Below are 25,679 nucleotides of genomic sequence, written 5' to 3' on the forward strand. Positions count from 1 at the left end.
ATATAAGAAATTAGTAGTTTAATTCTATAAATACTTTTATAGGTATATATAATTTTAGTAAGATTATATGAATTAAATTTTTTTTTGTAAAAAATAGCAAAACAACAGATATCATATCAATGCATGTTATTTACTTCTATTTTAGTGCATTTATGCACTTGTTATTTACTTCTATTTTACACTTTGCTGAGATCTAGATTGTCTATAAATATAAAAAATTGATATATTATCAAATATGTATATACCCTTGGTTTGATATCTTTGGTCGAAGACGTGCAAGTAGAACATGTTTATGATATTAATTGATAAAATTTACATGTTTTATATTATATCAGTCACATGTAATTTCGATCTTTCATATTACATAGAGTAATGTTTTTTTCAAAATAATGAAAAATTTAATATCCATTCTTTGTACACATTCTTATATGTAATTTGAAAGCATTTTTTAAATAAATATTTTGCAACGAATGCTTTCTTTTCTATATTAATTATATAATATTGATAAGAACTGCGCGCGCGCGCGATAAGAATTTCAATACTGATCTCAGTTGAGTATATTTTTTATTACGTTTCATATATATATATATATAATTTGTGTATATATTTATGATCAAAGAACACATACATACACTGATCTTTTTACATTTATTTAAATCCAATATCATAAAGATTTAGATTTAAGATAGGACCAATTATTTTAGATTTATTATAGTAGTGTTTTATACATTTTAATATGATTAAATACTGTTTTATATATGACTTTATTGACGGTACCGTGGATACAGTATAAAATTGTATTACAGCGTGATTGATATGAAGAAAAATACGATCAGAATATCAAATGCACATTGCATTAATACAATGATGTGCAAATAGCCTCGATACGGCAGCTTATATATTCAAATAGATATTTTTTTCCAAAAATGCAAATACATACAAGATTCAAATCAGTCTTGATGACATTTTTTCCACATACATGTTTCTCGATAATACGAGGCCCTGACAATACATACGTAAAAATAAAAACTTTGCGCTCTATACTTAAAATTAATTCACAATATATAAAAATACTGCCGCATACAAATAAATCGATGAATCTGTTATGTATCGATGACGAATTAAAATCATATATATATGTATATACACACATGATTGAATTCTGTCATTTTACATTGTAATTAATACGATAAGTCCATTTAAGAATACTTGTATGTTTATCTTACGGCGACAGATTGCCGTCCTCTCAAAAATTACCAAAGAAATAAAACATATGAGAAAAATGTGCATTATATATGATATTTCAAATTGAAAACATTCAAAAATTAAGAAAAGAATAATCGAGAAAATACATCGAAAATCAAGAATTTAGATTTGCAAATATTAACGATCTACTATACTATATCATTTGTAATTTGTCCGCGAATGAAGCCAATAAAAAGAATATAGAATATGAAATACACGAGCATTTATATAAAGTTCGTGTAAAGATGGAGCACACAATTTAATTCAGTTCATTTTGCTAACATTCAAGAATATCAAAAGCCATCAAGATTAATTTTGCGCATAGATACTATCTAGCCATAGGCGAGGCGCGTATAATGTCACATCCTATGAGAATACATAATGTATATCTGACAGTACATAAATTATTTGCTCGAACAGATAACAGATGCTGTACAATTGCGTACAAAGAATTACGGGCAGAGCAAGAAGAAGCAGTTCAAATATCCAAAATATCTATAAAATTCTATGCACATTCTATATTCTGAGAAATTTTTTTTCTTTATTTTATTATGGAATACAACGCTTGTTATTATATGGTTTCGTTGCCAGATATATTTAGGAGATTTTTATTTAATATATATATATCTATCTTATACCCACGTATAAATAAAAATATACTAGCAATATTCTTTCGAAACTTTATTCTGAGTTACTTGACTTAATTCAGTCAGCATACGTAATTATGGGCGTTTGCTGTTGTTCTCTGTTTGCATGTGTGTAATATGAAATACAAAATATTAATTAATTATACATGATCTAATCTATCTATATATAAAATAAAACAACTTATGCAGGGGTTTTTTGAGTAAATGCTATTTTATCACATATATTAGTGTGAAAATAAATTAAATGACTTAATAACACATTGAGTAATATAGTCATAATACATAATCGTATATCAGTAATCTTTTAATTAAAAAAGATTATCAAGATCACTTGTCATTTCTGGAACATGAATCGCGTTTACGGAAGAGAGGCGTGCAGAAAAATTATCGATCGCATACATGAGGCATGCGTTGGGTTCAAATATTCTCCATACAGTAAAAAATCTCTATTATCCAAGTAGATAATATACGATATAAAAAATATCAAATTTGGCAGCTTCAGTCTGAATAAGATAGAAAGTCTCTTTGAGGATTTCTTAACTGGATAGCTGAATATCGCTCTATATGCATTCAGTCTCTGCAGGTCCTTTGTTATACAAAGGAACTATATTTTTCTTGAACTAAGTATTATACATATAAAAAATATCCATAATAAAAATTTCGTATAAAAAGCTGTTAATAAAAAAGGTTAGAGATAAGCTTGCTTCCACAAACGCGATAAAATGTATATGTGCCCCATACTATGTTTTTTTCTAAACAGACACTTCTGACCTAAAAATATTTTTTATAGTATGCGCAAAAGAGCATGGTCCATTATGCATAAAGATGCAAAGTCATTCCTGCGATAATATGCCGATAATCTACATTTACAACTTTATATTGTTACACTTTTCAGATTATTTTATGTTATTTACGAGAGTTGGATACGAAGAGGCATACAAAGAATAAGATACTTTGCATTTTATTATTACATGCAAAGTTTTCGATTAAATTCTTAATTGTATCAAAATGTGTCAGTCCTCCGTTCAAATTTCAGAAAGTTTTCTTCAAAATATAATTAATCTAAACATTTTGTAAGGTTGAAGATATATGCTACTTCTTGTTTATTCTATCTTTTCGAACCCATTTGTTGGTCTTGCAAGAATATCATTATATAATATATGTCATTGTCAATCTTTTTCCCTTTTCTTAAGCTACATGTTTGTAGTTTCTCTACACGTCTTCTTCGTCACACTCTTCTCTGTTCTTATACTCAATATATTACAATTTGATTCACATTTATACACATACATAATAATCCACATACCTTGTGGTCGAACGCACGTATCTCGGATCACGGATATAACGAACAATATTCATTTCTCATCGCTAAACATTTTGTAAAATATTACCGTTATTTCTTTAGCACTGAGAACGAATTCATACGTCGGCATACACAAATATCTACATATAAATTTCTTTATTTCTTTTTTTTTAAATTGCTATTTTATATTTTAGCTTTTATATTAATTAATTGTCATGTTTCGGACAGGTACTACTATTATACGTCGCACCACAAAGGCATGATCATTAAGTTTAATCGTTAATCCGCATAATCTCATAGAACTTATCGTATCGATCTATTTAAGTAGTCAAAGTACATATCTGTGCCGTGAAAGAATCTTGTCCCCGGAAAATTCAACGTGCGCGCATTTCGGGAAACAAGCTTTCAGATCTTAACACGGAGACTACACAGCGATGAGAATCTTTTCAATCGACCCGACCGTACAGAGGTACTATATTTTTCTTTATCCAGAAATCGCAATTAGGATAATCTTGTTCGAGCAGCGTATCTTGACCAACAACTAGGACTCGTTTCGCGCCCGATGGATCAGCTTGCGCGACCTCGCCATGCCACACGTAATGATTGAATAATTGTTGCATAGCTGATACATGTCTCTTTTCTTCAGGTGTGACAGCGGCGTAAGTCCCTAGAATGGCCGCAGCATCGCTATCGGGATCAGCCAAGTATCCACGGCGAGGTTGAGTGGCTACGTAAAACGGTATATCGGTCCTCATCCTGGCAACTGTCAGCAACGGGCAGACTACACGAATGTCGGAAATCATTGTAACCAGTCCTTTCAATGTGGCGTTGTAGCGTCTGGAAGAGTATAACGTTATTTAGTTGTAACGCAATTGTTTTATAAAAATTAAAGAATTAAAATATTTATCGCTCTAAATAAATAAGCAGAGATTTTAAATCGCGATTTTTAATCATAATATTATGATCGCTTACTTGAGAGCTTCCTCCGCCAAACTCAAAGTTCCGAGCAGGGATTCTCGTACGTATTTCTCCATTTGTGTTGCATTAAGGGTAATGTTTGACGATAAAAATCGCGGTGGTGTACCAGAATGCGCGGTAGTACCCATCACTACTTTTACCAGATGTTTGTCCTGCGCCAGGATATGACCAACGTGTTCCTGAAGAATAGTACCGTCCAGAACGAGCCATTCGTGTCTTTTATCCTTAGAGATTTCGGTTTCTCTTGTTTCAGGCAAGTTCACATTATCCATATACCACATCTCTGGTACGGCGTCCATAAGTTCCACGGCGCTTTTGCTTCTTAAACAGTTGGCGTCGCTACATCGAATCGTTTCGAGAAAATTTTTGCTCATAGTTTCGGATCTGTTTAATTCTTTGCCCGGAAAGATTGCGCTACCGCTGGATATCCATATCTTCGAGAAGAGATTTTTGGCACGGCGAGAGCCGATTAGCGTCGTCACTAGAGTCCCGCCTGCCCGATGTCCCCAAAGAGTGACGGACGTTTTATTGCCGCCAAAATGTTCGATATTCAATTGCACCCATTGAAGTGCCGCTATGATATCCGACAATCCGTAGTTACCTGAGGTCGGGGGATGAGTGGCTCTGGTGAGAGGCTCAGCTGCCAAGAATCCGAAAACTCCCAAACTAAAAATTTAATAAATGTAAAAATGAGCATCTTTGTGATTTAATTAGAAGTATTCTTTTAATCGTCTTGAGGCTCGTATTAACTATGAACTAAATCGAATAAGATTCACACTATAAAAACTATATTATTTTATAAAATGTATGTTGTGATATGAAATCCTTAAGAATATTTTGATGAAAAAAAAAAAAAAATGATGAAAAAATATGTGGAATATATCCTACCGGAAGTTTGGCCGCACGAACACCATGTCGCGAACGCGCGCTAGCTTGGCTGAGGGTTGCATTATTCCGGGTGAACCACCGCTCAGTGTCTCGGCGCCGACCATAACAACTACGGGCAATGGAGAGTCGTAGCGGACTGCCGGAGTAAACACATCGAGATAGAGGCAATCTTCCGCGCCGTATGTACTACGACCTGCTGGCTCACGCTGCCAGCAGTTCTCGGAGGAGTTGTGCGCCAGATAAGTGCCGTTCCAGCAATGCTCGATACGGCTCAAGGATTCAGGCGATTGCCAGCGACGGTTGCCGACCGGCGGCATCGCGTAGGGAATACCGCGGAACGCGTAGGCTCCGTCCTCCAAAATGCCCTGTACCATTCCGCACGATGTCACCGTCTCGACATATTTGCCATCCTTCAAAGGCTGAGTGTGCATCATTCTCCTAGGTCCGGCGCAGGCAATGCAAACGATGATGATAACGCTGAGCAGGATCAGTAGGATCACCACTATCATCACAATTTCAAGTAATACGATTAATATATTGAATATATGTCGAGAATATATGTTGCAATAAAATCTATTTATTCTTTTTTTTACCTGACAGAACCATGTGCCTTCTGAGAGTCGATATGCAAACCACTAGAGGGTGCTTCGGTGATTCGGCACTGTCAGCTCTATCCTCTCCGTCGAGACGTACGGTTTCCATACCATCTTCATTAGCGATAGTATTCTTATCGGCAACACCATCATCGAGTGTCTCAACGCTCGCTAATCCCGCGGCGCCAATCGGTCCTAATTCAGCGTCAGCTTCCTGCAAAAGGAAAATACAATTATAATAATTTAGAGAAGCATATAGATAAGATAATTATTCCAATATTTATTTTAATTTACAATTTTAATTATTTTAATATATTTTATTATTTTAATAATATATAATTAATATCACACACACTTTTATATACTCTCTTTTATTCTTTATAATTAGTTTTCTTTCTCTTTAGATATTATTGAGTTCCTATCTAAAACTAATTATATAAACTTCCACATATTTTAATAAAACTTTCTTTAGAGATTTATGAAAATACTCTCTGATGAAATATAAAATATTTTTTCGCGGCGAACACTTACTTTCTTCTTTTTGGAGAAAACGGACGATACCAAAGGTATCCGAATAGCATCTAGAATTCCTTTCCGTCCTTCTTTCTCCTTAGAATCCTTGCCAGGTGTGGTAGGTTTTTCCGCGATATTCTGCTCGTTCTCCTTTGTCACCACAGGGGCTGATTCCGCATCTGTGGACTCTGTCGGTTTCGTTTCGTCGTCCTGAAACCGATCAAACAAATTAAATAGTTATGCATTCAAAATATCAAGAAATCAAATTCTTTTTAATCATATATCAATATATCCACATCTTCGTGTTTAAAGTATTGTGAGATGTGACTATATTAACTATATTTCTTTCAGCTGTCTCCTGGTTTATTTTTCTATGGAGAAAGAAGATACAATCAGTGAAAACAGGAAGTGTAAAAGAAACAAATCATCGTTTTATAGCAGTTTTTAATAGCAGTTCTATTCTACTCAGCTATATTTTCTGTATATCCTACCTTTTGTATTTAAAGTGTGATAAGTATAACAAATTCATCTTTTGGAAAAAGAAAGAAGTAAATATAGAGTTTAGTTATATTTAACTACTACACACGACATTTTTTTTAGACTCCGAGCTTTAAAGTCAAAGAGTTGAAAGTCAAGGTAATCGTTCGATTTCGAAACGACGAGATGCGCAAGCAGTGAAATCAAGGTCAATTTCGACAGGACAAAGAAACGACAGCGACCGGATGACGATGCACGGTTGTCGCTGTCGCCAGACGTTTGTCCGGAGTCTTCTCTGGAGCTCAGACTCTTTTTCTGTCTCGCTCTCTCTCTCTCTCTCTTTCTTCCACTCTCCGAAAAAAACGCAAGAGATTATTATTTTTAGAGTAACGCCACTCCTGTGCGTCTTGAAATCTTAGACTTGAATGCGTTCAAGGCGATAACTTGTAGCGATGCTCTGTCTCTTCTACTACACTTCGGAGCCAGCTGTCCCGGGGCAGCGTCATACTTCAAACTGCCATTGTAGATGAAGCAAACGATCATTTATTATTTCAAGTATGAATCGCGAAGCGACAAGGGTAAGAATTATTATTTGCTTTTTTAAAGAGTGGATTGAATGAATAAGTTGTAGAGAAAGATAGACATATTATCGATTTAAAATTAAAAATATTTTTGACATACCATATATGTATATCACACTTAAAGTTTCTGTAATTCAAGAATAATATAAAATACTTCGTGATTATTAAATTTCAATTTAATTATATAATTTCATTTAAAACAAGTCAAAGAGAGACGCGCAAAATTCTGTTATGATTTACAATGCTTTGAGATATTAATTTGCTATATTATCTCGGTACTAATTTAAGTGAAATGATCTTCGCTTCTTGAAGATCTCTCTCTCTCTCTTCAAAATCCCTTAATTCCGCACATCGATTATTTGAGACATCAATCTCTCGCTGTAAACTCGTCGGTGCATTTCGTGCTACTATATTTGGATCTCGAATGTTTTCAAGTGGAGTCGCGTGGCTCGGCCATCTACCGCATCAGTATAAAGTGTGTACACGCACGTGCGTAACGCCTACTCATACGATGTTGGGGGGCCTACGGATTTCGTTTTTCTATAACGATCAATATAATTAATAAGCGTTACATGTATCTACTATGATAATCTCGCCTGACATCTGCTATGCAGACATCGAATGATTCATTCACTCCATTTATAAGTTTTCAATATTATTTTCTGCATCTGACTGTGTATAAAAAAATTATTTAAGATTACAGTTTTTTTAGAAGAAACGTCCAGTTTTTGCAAATAAAAGATAATTAAAGATCTGGGATAAGAAAAGCTCCAAATTATATATTTTTAAAAATAACTGCTTTCTAAAAAAAAAAAAAAAAAAAAGTAAGTAAGTCTGAGTGTACTGACGCTAGTAAGAGTGATCAAAGTTAAAGATGTGGAACATATATTTCCCTCTATTAAAGGGCGCATAGCAACGCCTGACCGCTTTCACGTTCACGTATGCGTATTTCCCTTGTCATCCGGGATCCCGCACCCAAATTTCTATAAATAAATTTCACGCAACGGGTATTGCAAGGTCGCTCACCGTGACTGTGTCTCGCAGGATGTGTTTAATAATAAGCATTCGTTGCAATCGATTGTACAATTTATCATTGTTCGATAAATTTATATTTTTTTATCACGTTCTTAGTTAAAATCCTAAGAATATTGAAGTTTGCGGTTGTCGAAAGACATTCTATGTAACAAACAAATCACAACGGCCGATGAAGTTATAAAATGAGCAAGCTGAAGTTAAGACGAGATAAAAAGATTTAAACTTCAAATCCATACTGATATATAATATGATCGCGAATAACATTAACACAAGAAAATTAACTCGCATCCATACGTAAACACATTCATACAAATATTTTAAGATACATCTATTTCCGATTGACATTTTTCATCTTGAAAACACTATCTGACATGTAATATAAATATGTCATCAATACCTTCTTGACTAAACCAAACACTCATTGAGTTTATTTACTCGGTTTCATGCTTGGAATGTGATTTTCAACAAGAATGTTCCGTTCCGAGAAAATGTTGCTCTGTATATTGAAGCGGATTTCGAGATTTAAACCGTTTTACTCTTTATTCTTGATGTTTTGTAGCTTTATTATACGTTGCAACTATTTTGTTAAGTAGAAACGTCGCAGAAACTGCAATTTTAATTTTTTTTTTTTTTTTTTTTTTTTAATACAGGATGTTTCGCTTTAACGATTGAAATTCTAGCGTGCTTAATAATATAAAAACGGAATAATCGTTATATAAAGTTTGCAACATTGCGAATTGTATATATGTATACTGTGTCAAGATCCTTCAATGATAGACTCGCTGTCGTGTTTGCGAATGGTATCCTTCACTACGACACATAACGGATATAGTCGCCCCATTGTGGCGCCGCACGAGAGAAGGGTGGTTCTTTTATATTATAGTTCTGCACGAAGAAAACTCGCTGCCATTTCTGGGAAATTGCATCTACTTTGTAACGGCTACTCGATATGAATTATTTCTGCACGAGCAGACTCATCGTCTCGTCATGTCTTTATGGATTTTTTATCCGATAGTAAGTAAAACATATGCATTTTCATGTGATGGATATGATGATGGTTGCCGCGTAAATATTATTTATAATAAAATTAAATCGTTAATCTATCATTATTAAATAGAGAATTATATCTTATTTGTAATTTTTTTCATTAAATGCGGTCTAAAAATACAAGAAAAAAAAAGAAAAACGAATCCGACAGTTCATTTAGCAACGTAGCTCCAGTTAGCATTGCATTCAACTTTATATCTGACTGTCCGCTTCTAAGATTTATCGCTTGGACGCGAAGCAGTGCTAAACGGATCCGCATTTAGCGCCAAGTGGACGCTTATGAGCACGTACGAAAAATGCACCGTCGAATTTCCGTATTTTTTTTTTTTTCTCTTTTGTCCGACGATCCCTCTCTCGTGTCACAGGTGGCACGCCGGAAGCGAGGGTGACCGCCGCGCGAAGGAAAGCCTCAATTTTCCGGTCTGTCGAACTCACCGGTTCGCGAATGAGGGCGCGAGGTCGACTTAATACGAGGTAGTAACGGGATCCCGAAATGCATATCATGTATAGGAAAATACACTAGTTATCAATCGCTTTTAACGAGACTATTTAACATAAATAAAAAATTTATCCTTTTTCATAAAATTTTTTTCCGATCCCCGTATGGATGACGTCGAAATTGCGCTCACATAATAAACCGAGTAATCATTAACATCGCACATTTACCGTTTCACACCACAGAAGATCCCCGATACGAAACGTCGTTATCGCGAGACTTCCGACTTTCGTAATCTTTCCGTAACGAGGGAGGGAGGGGGAGGGTTAGGGGAGACGTTTTACTCTCTGATCAGCTTCTCTTATGTTAGTCGTCCCTTTATCATCCTTTTCTGCCTAACCGTTATCCGAGATAAATGAATATTTATAGCGTGATTGCGCATCTCATACATATTTTTCCTAATATCTTATTTATCAGTTTTACTTAATTGATTCCGCGTTGATATTATATAACTTTGTATAAAACTTTCCGGAGAAAAGGAAAAAGAAATTTGAAAAGAATATTTTGTAATAGATAACAATTTATACATTTTATGGTATATACATATCAGAGAGAAAATACGCTATCTCCATTAGATATTAATAATGATATTGATAATATAGCAAATTTGCAATTTATGTCTGGAAGTAGTAGCATAATATCTTTGCGAAGTAATCTTTTGACACGCGAATCTTTCGTAAGACATCAACATCCATTTGAAGAGCTATTTAAAATCGCGCGGTATGTACAATAGTTAAATCAAATGACAGGACGTGATTTTGAAGAGAACGCGCGTTTCTGAAACGTGCCTGACTTTCTGTCAAGTTTCGTCACGTTGCAGTCTCTCGAGAGGGGCTCATTGTCCTCTTCGATATTGTACAGTCATCCTCTCGACAGAGAATATTCTTTTCTCTCTCAATCTTCTTCCACGTCTAGGTACTTTCCTTCATGCCTCGTTTCTACTATCGAGCTAGTATCTGGAAAGTATATTATGTACGTCTGCAGACGCTGGGTGCAGTGACTTATGTATCCGTTGACTGGATTGCCGGGAGGGAGAGACTATAGCAGATGCTGGCTTGGTAAAGTCTGGATTCGACATTGCATTATATGACTGATGCATCTAATAGCACCCTAGGTCTTTTTCTTGCGATTGCATTGTATCGCGATCTCACATTTCGCGAAGATATCACCGCTCTTATATGGTGCGACGAAACACAACCGGCAATATAAGGATATTATAAAAAAAATATACAAAATTATGACTATGTATTAATTGTAATATTCATCATCAAAAGCCTTCGAACGAATTAAGCCTTCAAAGTATAAATAATTTTACTTAAAATTTCAATCCTTATCAATTCGAACTATAATATTTCTTAATACAGAGATTGATCAAAAATAAATTTGATCAAACGTAAAGACAAATTGTAAATTAAAATTTCACGAATATGCGAAGAACAGATATTTTTAATATTCATTTCAAATTCTATATGACGTATTCAATCTCGCTTCGTTTTAACGTAGATTAAAGTTGTTTTTTTTTTTCGATTTATAAAAATTTATTTCTTGTCTTTTATTCGCGCGAGCAATCGTCCGTTCATCATTTTATTTTACTTTTACCATTCCCATATATTTCCTCGACGCGTCATAACAGCTGATTTGATTAATGCCATTTCGACATGATTTTCACCCCTCGTAGGAATTCGAGAATATCGTACAATAGATACCTATTGATCGCACTATCGAGATGCATCTCTGCTTGATCGAATACACAATACGACGCTGTGTAACCAGCTCCCTTGCATTAATGCCTGTACTCTCCCCCTTCGTCGAGTCCATATGTTTAGAATATTTTCGAACTTATGTACATAAGCTCTCCAAATAACACGAGGCATAACAGTCGACGTAAACTGCCATTCGGACACGCATGTTGAACGGAAAATTTGATATTTACTAAAATATTACAAATTTGATTTACTCGAATATATTTTATATTTTTCCTGAATATTTATATTTAATTCTAATTTGTATATTTATTCCTTATGTTAAAATACGATATATCCCTCACTTATAAAATGAAAATTACACAAATTATATGTTATATTAAAATTACAAAATTACATAATATAATCTTCCCAATGGATACATCTTGACGTTGGTGGGAGGGCTTAGTAGCTGAAAGGTTTATTCTGAAGGGGAAGCTAAGTACCCAAATGACTCGTAACAATGTTTTCAAATGCTGTAAAAGCATTAGCATGTGTATGCAAATAACTCACATATGGAGAGCGTATTTAATACATTAAACGTAAATTAGTTCGTCGATTTTTAGCGAATAATTAATCGCGTCTTTGCGTGATATTATATTTCGATTTCGCCCCAACAAGCGGTTCGGCTTGAATCGATTAAAATTCGATCGATTGCCCGATAACGATGAACGATGAGATCGTCTTCGTTTAGTTCCATCCCGTCTCTTGCCTCATGTACCCTATGGTGTCGCCGTATCGTGTCTTCATATGTAGATAACCGAATACCACAGCCTTATTTTTCCCTACATTTTCAAGACATGCATGTGCTCTGAGCTAAGAGTTGGGGCGATTGCGTCGATTCCATCCATCGATTCCGTATTCTTCCACTGGGGGGTTCATAAACCTTGCTCGAAAATATCTTGACTTGAAATGCGAAATTTAAAAAAAAAAAAAAAAAAAAAAAAAAATCCAAAATATGTCAAACATGAGTGGAATATTTTAATACGTGTACGCATAGAGAGAAGCCTTATTTACGAATACAGTACACGCGTAACATGGAATATTAGGCGTTCCTCGATCCCTATTGTATGGGGATTCATATGGTGCGTACGCATATTATTTCACAAATACGCTCGGATTATGTACCTACATTATTTTCCATTCACGAAATCGTACTTGCGTGCGGCAAAACGCGCGTCCACAATCCCGCTTTTTTTTCGTTTAAAAATATTGCGTGTCGAAGGCAGGCGCGCGTGCATCATTTCGTCCGTTAATAATTCTTATATTTCCGCAAGAATACGTGAAAAAAAGGGAAGAAACGATTTGCAAGCGGCTAAACCATTCGCGTATATACTGATTTTATCGTTAATCGTTGCCTGGAGCTTCGCATTCGCCTTTAATCGCTTTATGAAAGGCAAACTTCGAGGATTATTTATAACGCCTGGTATACCGGTGATTAAAAGTCTGAGATACTCGATAAATATTTCAACAGTAAATTTTTTCCGATATTTACACGAGTATCAGATAACGTGCGCGATGAATACTTCTCGGGAGAAACAAAATGTTAATAAAAGATTAAAAAAAAAAAAAAAAAAAAAAAAAAAAAAAATTGCAGCAATTTTATTTTCTTTGCGTTTTATCAAATATCTATTTTCAATTCGTGAGAATAATTTAAATTTCAATACACTTGCCAGAAAAATAATTCTCTTTGTATTAAAAAACGGTATTAATGAATTCTTTTTTTCCGTTCATAATAATAGATACTCCAATTAAGAGAAACGATCTCAGATTAAAAGACGAAGAATAAATAGTTTTTTCATTGTAAGCGAATGAAAAGATTTCTGATCGTTTAATTATCCACAAGAATAGGAAATTTTCAGCCTTTAAAGAACTTTTCATATATTATTACTGTATAATGAATTTTAATTATTATCGTATTAAATTAAAAATAGAATAAGAATAAATGACAATCACTTATCCAATTTTCAGCAGAACTGTTCCAACGTTTCGAAAAATTTACGACAAGTAAAATCTTAAGAGAGCTTCAACCTGTCATATTAATGTTTCATTTATTTTATTCTCAACGATATTGATATTTCTATCGAGAAGGCTAAAGATCGTTCGAGTTTCTCTTTTTAGAAATGTCATTCGCTCGCGGCGGTGACACTTTAAAAGACAAATCAAATTTCGCACAGTTGAAATGATTCCTGAAATAATATATAGATTAGATTAGATTTACACTTAAGTAGATAAGATTCGTTTAAATTGAATTTTGTGAATATGGGAAACGTCGGCGTGCTCACGCCGGTGATATTCGCGCCTATCGGTGGTGGGTTTTGTCAGGCGGAAATCGATATCAGACGCAACTTTCACCCTTCTCCGACTCTCTCAGTCCTCCCCGTGCCCGCAGTTGCCGCATGGAAGCCACCCTCGAGCATGAACGTTCTATAAATACGCAATCGCATGTCGCCGCGAAAGGACGCGAGTTCTCTCCACTTTTTTCTCTCTTGTCGAGAGTTCAGAATTTCATTTCGTCCACTTTCTCGCAAGTCTTTGTCGAAAGCGACACCCGTACGAGCAATCATCGTCACGCGCGTTAATTTAAAATTTCCGTCGACATAATGACAAAATTTACATGTCATCGAGTCCAAATAAATCATATTTAGAATAAGAGGGAACTGTAAAAATTATCTTTTAATATAAAAAGTAAATTTCTAAATTAAAAATACGTCATTATTTGTCGCGAGAATTTATCGTCACACAATAATTAATCCTGTCAGTTCTTTTCGCGTATAAATAATTTGTTAATAAATTTTTCAGACTTCAAAAAAGAACGAGGTATCTTCAGTCCTCGTTTTATATCGCGTTTTTTTTTCGTCTATGATCAATAGATCGGCTAGAGTATATTAAGACCTTCGGGATCGACCGCGAGATAAAGTACAGCGATTTATACAAAGGCCATTGTCCGGATCGTCGCTGTTTACGTAGCGAATCATCGGGAGAGAAAGGGAAGACGTCGAGGAAAGAAAAGACATAGAGGTGATCTCGACGAGCGGGATTGAGAATGATCGTTTATTCTTACTGATGGTGAGAGAGAGAGAGAGAGAGAGAGAGAGAAGACATTGTCATTTGCATAAACAGAGCCGCGGACGGATACAACGCGCTCGTTACATTTGATTGCGAGTTACGCGGAAGCGACATAGAAGGAAGAAACGCAGCCGCGAAGCGTACACTAGATTCGCATCTGTCCGTAATGATGTAATTCTAATGAATCGTCGAGATAATTAACACTCCGGGAGGCACTCCCGACATCATAGCGACAGAAACTTGTCGAGTGTATTATTCAAATGAGACTACATACGTTTCTCACTCTTTTATCTGATTATGCGTAATTTCCGCTTTATATCTATGAAAAAATTTTACAGGGAAGAGACAGAGAGAGAACAATGTTTATCTTTTCTCATTTATTTTATGTATGATTCCCTCTGAAACTTTAATCTCGCGAGTTAAAAGTGTTAACATGAATGCAGTTCTACATAATTACAAAATTATACAATATTTATTTTATATTATAAACCAACACTTTATCAATTAGATTGTTCGATAAAATTTATTTTCTCGTAATTTTATCTCGTGTGTCTCGTGTGTTTATGCTCGTTATTTTATTCAAAATTGTAGTATTTATAGATGAAGTTACACCGATATGGAGCGATTCATGCTCTCTTCGCACATATCAAGCATATCTTCTGTCATTTCTTGCGGTTCTCGCGAAAACTTTCATATACTACTTGGCTTCTCGTAATATTGCACGCGTGTGATATGCGTGAATCGATACGAATACGAGCCTACGTGTCATAACCAACCATGTGGTGAGCTTTAGGTAGTAGGGGTTCCGGTTATTCTGGTTCTGGCCTCTGAGTTTCGACCCCCGAAAAAGCGGTTCTATGTCGGGGAGAAAAAAAGAGGGGAGAGGGGGAGAAAAAAAAAAGAGGGGGAGAAGGCGTCGGCGACAGCGGGAACGAGGGCGGGTAACGTAATGAAAGAATGAAAGGGAAGCAGATGGCGGCAACGACCGGATCCTAAATTGTTCATAGGCATCTCATAATTAATAATAATAATAATTCGAACTTTCGCGAAACACAATCAAATTCATTTTTTATGATAATATCAAAAGTAACACATTGCTGTTACGTTTATACATATACGTCTTTTTGAGATGTAGAAATAAATAAAAATTCTCTCGTGAAAATTACTCCGAACATAATCTAGGAACTGATCTCTAATTAATCGTGGATTTAACAAAACAAGAGACTGGTTAATTATCATGTCAAATGTGAATGAGAATTTAAATTACGAGCACAATATTTTATTTCTAATCGGCTTAACTCGGTTTATTAAAACCCACTTTAAACGATCTATAATTCGCGATAAAATTCCAGATGAAATGGGAATATAAATTTTTTCTTATCTTAATCCGATTCCAAAATCGCTCACTTCCCTCGTTACTATAAAACATCAAATAATTTTTTTTTTGCCAATTGCGTTTTAATTTTCTTTTACAGAAATAATCACAAAAGTATACGATTTGATTGTAACGAGATATGGTATCCTGCGTTTCCCGTTGTTTCGCGGCAAAATATATTGCTGCAAACCGCCGGGATTAATGTGAGGAACGCTTTTCGCGACATGAAATTAAGTGATTACGCGAATCTAAAAGTGTGTGGTTGTAATATACAAGATACGATTTAATTAAGCGAGACGAGAAAGTCCACGGGTTTTTCACGTCCTCGAAAGCAGTCCGAAGAAATTTATACGCAGTGACTCTATTCTGTTTTTCGATGAGATTAATGCCGATAAAATGAACGTCCGTTGAATCGCGTCGATTAAAATAATTTCAATAAAATCACAAACTGTGACGCATGCACATAAGATAAGCTAATATGATAGAGCAAAGGGTTTCCGATCCGCGCGTCAGGTGATTACGTTAAACTAATGTTTGCACCTTGCATGTTAATGCTAATTAAACTCACAGAGCATATTTAAACATTAACTTCGATACGGCTGCATAAAGTCTATACAAAGAAAAGTTGCTTGAAAAACGGTTAATACACATTTGTAAAGAACAAGATAACGTTAAATCACTATAATTAATTAATCAACTAATTGTTATGGTATGGTTTGATTAACAAATCTCAGTATTAATTATTTTATATTTAGCAAATGTATATAATTAAAAAAAAATGAATAATATTAAGTTTTCTATTGATAACACACATACATTTTACTAATAAATATTAAAATAAAATCCTCCTATTTAATTACTTACTAATTAATTCCTTTATATTTGGCAAATGTACATAATTAAAAAAAAGAATATTAAGTTTTCTATTGATAACATACATACATTTTACTAATAAATATTAAAATAAAATACTCCTATTTAATTACTTACTAATTAATTACTTTATATTTGGCAAATGTACATAATTAAAAAAAAAAAAAATGAATAATATTAAGTTTTCTATTGATAACACACATACATTTTACTAATAAATATTAAAATAAAATCCTCCTATTTAATTACTTACTAATTAATTACTTTATATTTGGCAAATGTACATAATTAAAAAAAAAAAGAATAATATTAAGTTTTCTATTGATAACACACATACATTTTACTAATAAATATTAAAATAAAATACTCCTATTTAAATACCGTCATAATATTATTTTACAAGAGAACGTCTTTATATAAAACAATTAAAGCTTCCCGACTGAAATAATTGAATGGCAAAAAAAAAAAAAATTATAACACGAGTGCTAACTCAATTTTATCTGTTGTAACTCAGAATACAGATGGTAAAAATATAATGAATACTTGCCACAAATCCAGGCATCGTTACTGGTAATATAAAGTAATTATGTGAAACACGACAACTTCGGGTTTCCTAATTCTATACTTTTCGTTTCCTGTCTCAAAATCGTCACGCGAATGGATAGTTGAATCGATATAATCGAAACTTGGGCCATCGATCGACCGTGGGAACGCATCTGATCATATAATACGAGAATCGTTCGTATAGGTAGGTAATAAGTCTCTTCGAATCATTCTGAAACTTTATTCTGAAAAAATTGAATCGCCTGTAACGGGGCTTTTATTTCGATCCTTTATTTTAAGCTTCTCGAATACCCGAAAACGAGATTAATCCTGAGTGGATTAAGAAAATCATGCATTTCAAGCGCGCGTAAAACGATGTATTATTTACTTTAATAATATATTTAATTTAAAAATAAATTATATATATATATATAAACGTGTTTTTTATAAATTTTATATGTGCATGTAAATTGCCCAACACACATATGTATTTGTGGTTGCACTATGGAAACAAGAGAATTAAACGATTGTGTATTAACGTGCAAGGTAATCGGTGTATAATGATTTTAATTCCAACATCAAAAGTCTTTAATCAAATTTCGTAAACAGTTATAGCAAAGCGCAAATAACAAAATAATATTAATGAATAGAACGACGATTGTTCCTAATCCGAAACGTCTCTCGTAAAAATTCTTTTACGAATCTTACACGTGTCGAATGTCAATCTAAGCAACGAAGCTTTTGTTTCCTTCTTTTATTCATCGTTTCTCATTCATGGTCGGGAAGAGATAGTAATGGCTTAAAGCTGTGTCCACAAGACAAGAGCGGTATATCAATTCCTCCCCCGGCTACAGTCGCATTTGTACAACGAACTCCCTCCGGCCCCCCCCCCCCGCGATTTACGAGCGCCTGTTCGAAAAAGAGGGGAGGGGAAGCGAAAGGAGGCCGGAATAAGAATTACGAGGAATTAAGAATAATATTTTCGCTTCTCTTCAACATCCGCGCAACATCGGCCTTCTTTTGTGTACCCAAAACCCTTTCCCGTATCCCTCTCCAAGAATAAGCTCTTGTCGATTTCACCTCCTGATGCGAACTGAGAATCTCGTTCGGCATTATGTACGACGGCGCCGGGAGAGCGGTTTCTCGGTAATGACTCGTACCGACATTCTATTCAGTCGGAATGACGCAGCATCCGGATGTTGAATAATATTCGCCTCGGATTCTACGCGGCCGAGAATTCATTCCTCGTGTCAATCGTACTAAAAGAAAAGCTCGCCGGACGTATTATCGCGCCGTCTTTACGTTATCGATAGAGGGAAAATTAAACGCCGTACAATTGATTGATTGTTAAGACCGTGTCGCAGCGAGATACTGCACAATGGCTTGACCATGCTTAACTTCCGCTTCTTTCTCTCTATTTAGACTATTTAAGATGCGGGAGTTTGAAACGATTGATTATCGCGACGTAGAAATTATCGAGGCCCTAGATCACATTATTATAAATACATATTGATTTGCACAAATAAATAAGATAAAACGGGCAAAATAAGAGCTAACGCGCTGGATGATGGACGACAAAAATATATTATTCTTCCTAGGTGTAACAAATAATGTCCGGAGCGTGTCGAGCGAGCCGCACTTATCAACGGTGACAACATTAATAACATAATCAGTATTGTCACCGTTGACAAGTGTAGCTCGCTCGACACGCTCTAGACATTATTTATACTACGTCAAATTAATGAAAATGGTCCGAGATTCGGAGGCCAAAATGTCTAATAAATAATTACACCAATAAAGAATAATATATATTTAGGCGCCCCTCATCCAGCGCGTTGGATATTTATTATTTAGAGCCTAAAATACCAAGTTATCATATTGATTTAGATTATTCAATTAATTTACGATTAGACAAAATAATTTTCCCAGAGTAATAAATAAATAATACGTAAATAGTGTTATACAGAGAGAGAGAAAGAGAAAATAAAAAAATATATATATAAAATATATTAACAAGTAGATAAAATAATTATAATATTATATAAATTATAATATTAGATCTTTTTGCAATTTGTGGAAAAAACGACAATTCGCTACATTGCCTTTCTTCCTCGTCCTGGTTTTCCACATTTACTCTAGGCATGAATCTAGGTAGAGACATGGCAGATGTTTCACGCTATAGCAAACTCTGATGATCCGTAATGGGCACGTCAGAAACACGCGCAACAGTTTCAAGCATCTGAGATCGTGAATTATTTGAAAATGTGCAAGAAATGCTCGAATAATACAGAATATTTTCATTCGACACAGCTGACTATATAAAAATTTGTGTCTGTTACTTTTTCGTATTCTTAAGCGTTTCGAAGAGGATCGATGAGATAAAAAAGAAACATATCAATATTATTCGTAAACCCTTTGTGAGATGAATATTACGATTATAATTATTGCTTGAAACAATGCTTGAAACAGAAACTAATTCTCAATTTTTAATTCGATTTGTTAAACCACGATATATATGTTACTGCAATCCTTTTCTCTATATTTATTATTGTTGTATTTATTTTACATACAAAGAATCGAAATATTTATAATACTATTTCCATTGAGATAAAAATGAATGAAAGGGGGAAAAAAAATGTATAATAAAAAATTTCCAAAAAATTTATTCGGATGACAAAATATCACAAGGTGACGATAGCGATCGTTTCGAAAGAGGCAGGAAACTCAAAGCGAGGCGAGAGAATCGAAATGATGGTAGAATGGTTCCTAGCACAAGGTGACAGTCGACACTTTCTTTCCCAATTAGACGGGTTAATAAGGCGAATTAAGTCAATTACAGAAGAGTCAGTTGGGTGCAACGTCACCGGGCGCCGGCTTTTCTTTGTGGTCGTCGTTTCAGAATGACGAGAAGACAAGAAAAGAAGAAAAAAGAGAGAAATAAAAAAGAAACGACCACAAAAATATGTTGACTCGACTTTTCAACGTTACTTTTCAACGACGACTTTACGTCGACTTCATGATCACGAATGATATATTAAATATTTTCTCTCATCGATAAGATGTTGCTCGATCCGAAGAAAGATTGCACTCTCTATTTATATACAGTTGTTTCATGATAAAGGAATACTGATAGTGAAAATAAAGAAATAGTAAATAGAAAAACACAAGTGCGCAATGAGAGCAAGTAATACAGATTTTCTCGAATATGAGAACTTTCTATTAATACAAGACTTTCGTTTTTAAATTAATGAAGAACAAATCGATCTTATACATTTCCCATTGTAGATAATATATGCGTTATCACGATTTTTCTATAGCTTATGGTAATGGTCACATTCTCTTCGTTTCATAAAGTTTTTTTATGTCACGCTCTGTAATTTGCTTATTTAAAATATTATACGATCGTATTTTCTCCAAAGCACAGAGATACGCGTTCGCGTGAAACAAATATTGTATTTTCAAAAATTATAATATTTCAAGTAGAAGATTTTCGACTATGTAAAGAGATCATCCGATCGTTATCGATTGTTTTCTCCAATGTCACCATGGAGCTTCATTCGTGACGATGAGGTAATTCGCTTCGAAAAAAAAGAAAAAAGTGAAGACCCCATGGCGCGTGCAATGAGGGGTGTTTGTAGGCCCGTAACGATTTTTTTTATCCATCGTGTTAAGCCTGGTGACTGGTGGAGTCAAGCGTCGCACCTGGTATCGATTAGACGTTTCACAAATAACAATAACGACAAAAAGCGGAAACGCATGATGTCGAGTCCGTTATTGATTCGCGGGTCGATTATTTAACAGAGTAAATTACACGAATTAAATGATTAAACCGGTTCGCGTAAATATTTCTTACAAAATATACGTATTCTCGATGGTAATGTGAAGGCTTATTTATATAGATTCTTCGAAACCGTATTTTTAATTTCGCATCGTGCAATTTAAATGCCTACGAGCCTAACTAACTGACATTCTTGTAACCTTTTCACGAGCGCTTCGCAAATTCGAAATGCACTGGCAATTGCGATTACTCGTCGATGATGCAGATGCAAACAATGATACAATCACTGAACAATAGATCCATTAATGCTGCGCTTTCTACACCCGCTGCATTTAAAAGGGAATACAAACGTGACGTGCGCATCTTGAAAAGGACATAAAAATACGTGGCATTAGAAATTTCGTATCGTCTCGTTCAAATAGATCCTTTCGCTGTGCGTGTATTGAAGCATAGCTGATATTACACAGCGCCATCATCATACCTTGCACGTTTCCTTGCTCTTGGTACGGCAGAATCCGGGCATCTTGATGCCGCCGATCGGTATCTTCTTCTTCGGTTTCTGCTCCTCGGACTCGAGATCGGGAGCAGGTGCTGCGCCGGTGTGCTTCGTGTTCTCGGCATTCAGCATTTTCTCCCTCTCTTCCTCGGCGATCTCCTTCTTGTCCATGCTTTTGTCCTGATTTTGATCCGCTTGACTCATTCTCTAACTCCTGTAATCGAGAACGGAGAAAGCATGCTTTAAATAAGGCGCGCACAGAAATTTTAACGAGAATATTTAAATAAGGAATTTATTAATATTTTAAGAGTTAAAATATATTATGATACATGGCAGAGTGATTTGACGAATTTTCAACTTAAGCCTGTGTGGGGGATATATTCAGTACATTAATCACATTCAATTGCTATTCAAAAGTTGTCACTTGCTACACACACGGCAGAGTGGACGATAAATTATTTTCTTTGTCCGCTATTTTGATTCATGCTAATTTACTTTGATATACACTTCGTCGAATTATCGTATTGAGATCGCGTAAAATCGACATTAAAATATTACAAGATTTCTCCCAAAGTATATTATCTCAATATATTTGGGAGAACAATTTTTTCAAACTAACCATTTTCCATAACGCTCTCCTTCAAGGATTTTCTCGCTCACGTGCTGTGGAGCATTCTACCGAGACCGTCAACCGGCTTGTTTACTCCGATATTTAAACTTGTATAGCAAATCGATATCCCTTTTACCTTGGAACATGATATTGTAGAGTGTAGAAAAATTAACATCACGAACGTAACATTTCTAAGAATAATCTTTTATGCAGAGATTTTTCTAACATAGTCAATTATATATATATATATATTTTTTTTATAATACGTGACATTTATTTTCTATTTTCGATTTGACAAGTCGTCAAAAATAGTTACTCGCGATAAATGCATTAGATGCATAATGTGTAACGGCAATGATTTATGATCTCGCGTGCATCAAACAATCTACAAAATGTCCCTGCAGTGCTCGCTTAAATGATTTAGCGTGCTACCCCGATCGACCAAATTTAATTTGATTTACCGCAGTTGGTTGTACCGCACCATCGTCGTGATGCACAAGGACCGCGATTGAATTTACGGAAAGAGAACATTCGTTAAAATCGCCAAATAAATATTCAAGAAGCTGACAATTCAAGTAAAGTTTTACGTTCGCTTATATTTTTAATATAAATTTTATATAATGCGAAGAAAATATATAACACCGACCCTTGTTGCAAGACGTAAAAAAAATTTTAGAAACTAGATATATATATATATATAATATTATATAAATAAAATATATTTAACACATGTAAGGGAGAATTATATTGTAAAAGTCGACGGAAGAGTTTGTGATAAAAATTATGCAAATAACGAATAGACACGATATTCTATAAGGCGCAAAATATAGAGACGCATATACTACTATTGAATGCACCGACTATTTACTAGTTCATAGACCGGTGCTACGCCATCGATCGGTTTACGTCTGGCTATTGCAGCCTCGTCGCTTCAACTTGCTTATACATAGAAAACTTTCTATGTATATATATATATATATATATATATATATGCATCTTAGACGAAAAAAGCAGTCTCATGAAAATGTGGCAGTTTTTTTATCCTTGAATTTTCAACTCAAAATTTGCAATTTTGCAATTTGATTCTATCCTATATATATTCTTATCAATAAATAACTTAATGTTCGAAAATACATATTAAATGTTTATATCGTGTGATTTTCGTATTATTTTACAGCAGACCTTTTTTCCTTTTAAATTTCCTGCCAGAATATTATTTAAAGGATATCGATATTCTATTAGATTTAAGTCTCTTAAGCTGCATTAGACCTTATACGTAAATTTGCAATTTTGCATTTTGATTCTATCCTATATATATTCTTATCAATAAATAACTTAATGTTCGAAAATACATATTAAATGTTTATATCGTGTGATTTTCGTATTATTTTACAGCAGACCTTTTTTCCTTTTAAATTTCCTGCCAAGATCGCGATATCGCTATCTCTGGAAATGTTATAAATAATATTTAAATTATTTAAAGGATATCGATATTCTATTAGATTTAAGTCTCTTAAGCTGCATCGTTAAATTGAAAGATATCTCGCAGGATCATCGTCCCGTTTATGATAAGCGGGTAAGATTTTTTTACAAGTAGTTATATTTATCACGAGAAGCGAATAAAAATGAGTGTAATCACGCTTATAAATAGAAAATTGAATAGAAATTATTATGCGCGTATAAAAAAGGAAAAAAAATTACATTTAAATTAATCTCATTCTTCAACTGCTCTCTTCCTATCTCTATTATTATATTTTAAATTTTAATTTATAAGTTTTACTTACTTACATCGCACTTTGTCGAGATACAACGTTCCAAGGGATAATGCGATTAGGGCAATAATGTTATTGTTCATTTTGCTAGAATAAAATTCAAAACTAAAAGGAAAAGGTCGCCAATAGGACATATGTTCTTTTATTCTTTGACTTGAACATAAATCTAAAGCCCCATCCTAAGCAAGAAGAAATTTTCTTCCTTTCTTCTTGTATACATATGTATTTTTTTTTACAGCTTCTTATATAATTCTTTTTCTAGAGTTCGCTTTTTTTTTTTTTTTTTTAATTCTCTGGGTATACAATGTATTATATACTTATTTAATTCTAGATATATACGAAAATACAAAATGTGTAATAAAACGCATTTAAAGTAAATAGACCTTATACGTAAAATATATAAAATACTTTATATTGAGAAACAACACGCAAAATTCGAAATTAATCAATAAAAGCAAAATTTTCGGATGTTAATGTTCGTTAATTTCCTCCTTGGAATTAATTAATTCATTCGCGCGTGTTTCATCGGGTATCACGTGGATTCGACCTGGCAAAATAAATTGTTCGATTCCGATGATATCGTTCGACGAGGATGAGAGGAGACGCCGAGGAGAAGCCGCCATCCGAACGATTTCGTACAATGCATCTCGGCATTTTTGACGATCATCCGACGCGCACTCTCTCTTTCCTCGCTAGCGATAGACGCGTAGAAATGAAATAATCCGAGCATGAACCAGGCCATTCTATTTCATGGAACGCGACGATCCAAGATAAAAAAAAAAAAAAAAACCATGGCACGATATTATCCGGATTGCGTGAAAATTGCAGGAACTTTTCGAATCTCATTTCTCATTCTCAAATTCGCACTCGCGCTTGGAATATATGCGAAATAATCGCGTTCGCGCGCACGAGGATTAATATGTACAAACGTATCAGAAAAGCGCGGAAGAAACTCACCCCCTCGAAGACGCGTCGACGGACGCCGCTATTGTTTCTCCTCGCTCGCGTTCGCCCGTATACGTAACGGTCGAGTTACGAGATCATAAAAGCGACAGAGCAGCTGACGGCGATCCCCGATGACTGTTTATCGTTCTGCGAGAATCGTGCCTCACTCTTTTCCGTTGCGAGAACCGGAACCGCGATCCGGTACTCTCTTCTAACGTGCACGGAGAAACAGCGTAATACGAAACCTTCGCAAGGACGCCAGGCGCGCGACTGGCGCTACCGTTAGAACGCCGTCAAGAAGGACACTATAGAGCGTGTTCTGCGCTCGACGATGATCCTTGGCGCGCCATCTCATGGGAAATCTCGCAACCCTTGTAGCAAATACGTCGATAAATTCTATACGACTGTCGGTAAGTTAAAAATCGACAACAAGAATTTCAATTTTATGTGATAAATAATGTATATAAATAATATAAATGATTTTAAATCCTTACTAATGTGTTAGTTTTTTTAATTAGAATCTAACCGATGTTTATCATTTAAACATCATCGAATTCTCTATAATAATCAGCTCTCGATCGCACCTTTCTTTAATTTCTTTTTCTCGTAAAGTAAATGGAGAGAAATATATAAAAAAATATAACGCAAAATTTTTCTTATATATAATATGATT

The 25,679-nt window shown here is 34.6% G+C and overlaps 1 protein-coding gene across 1 annotated transcript; it reads right to left on the bottom strand.

Moving 5' to 3' along the window:
* Nucleotides 1–694: 694 nt before the first annotated feature.
* Nucleotides 695–25,262, bottom strand: Nrt (Neurotactin). Its single transcript, XM_070298265.1, has 7 exons — nt 25,019–25,262; nt 21,665–21,893; nt 6,186–6,377; nt 5,655–5,868; nt 5,062–5,563; nt 4,168–4,839; nt 695–4,032 (listed from the first exon to the last, which is right to left on the bottom strand). The coding sequence occupies exons 2-7, from the start codon at nt 21,881–21,883 to the stop codon at nt 3,642–3,644; spliced, it is 2,190 nt and encodes a 729-aa protein (XP_070154366.1). The 5' UTR covers nt 21,884–21,893; nt 25,019–25,262; the 3' UTR covers nt 695–3,641.
* Between the last annotated feature and the right edge of the window lie 417 nt (nt 25,263–25,679).

The sequence above is a fragment of the Polyergus mexicanus genome, unplaced genomic scaffold, assembly GCF_030449975.1.
Source record: "Polyergus mexicanus isolate NDT 795.1 unplaced genomic scaffold, iyPolMexi1.0 SCAF_7, whole genome shotgun sequence".
NCBI lineage: Eukaryota > Metazoa > Arthropoda > Insecta > Hymenoptera > Formicidae > Polyergus > Polyergus mexicanus.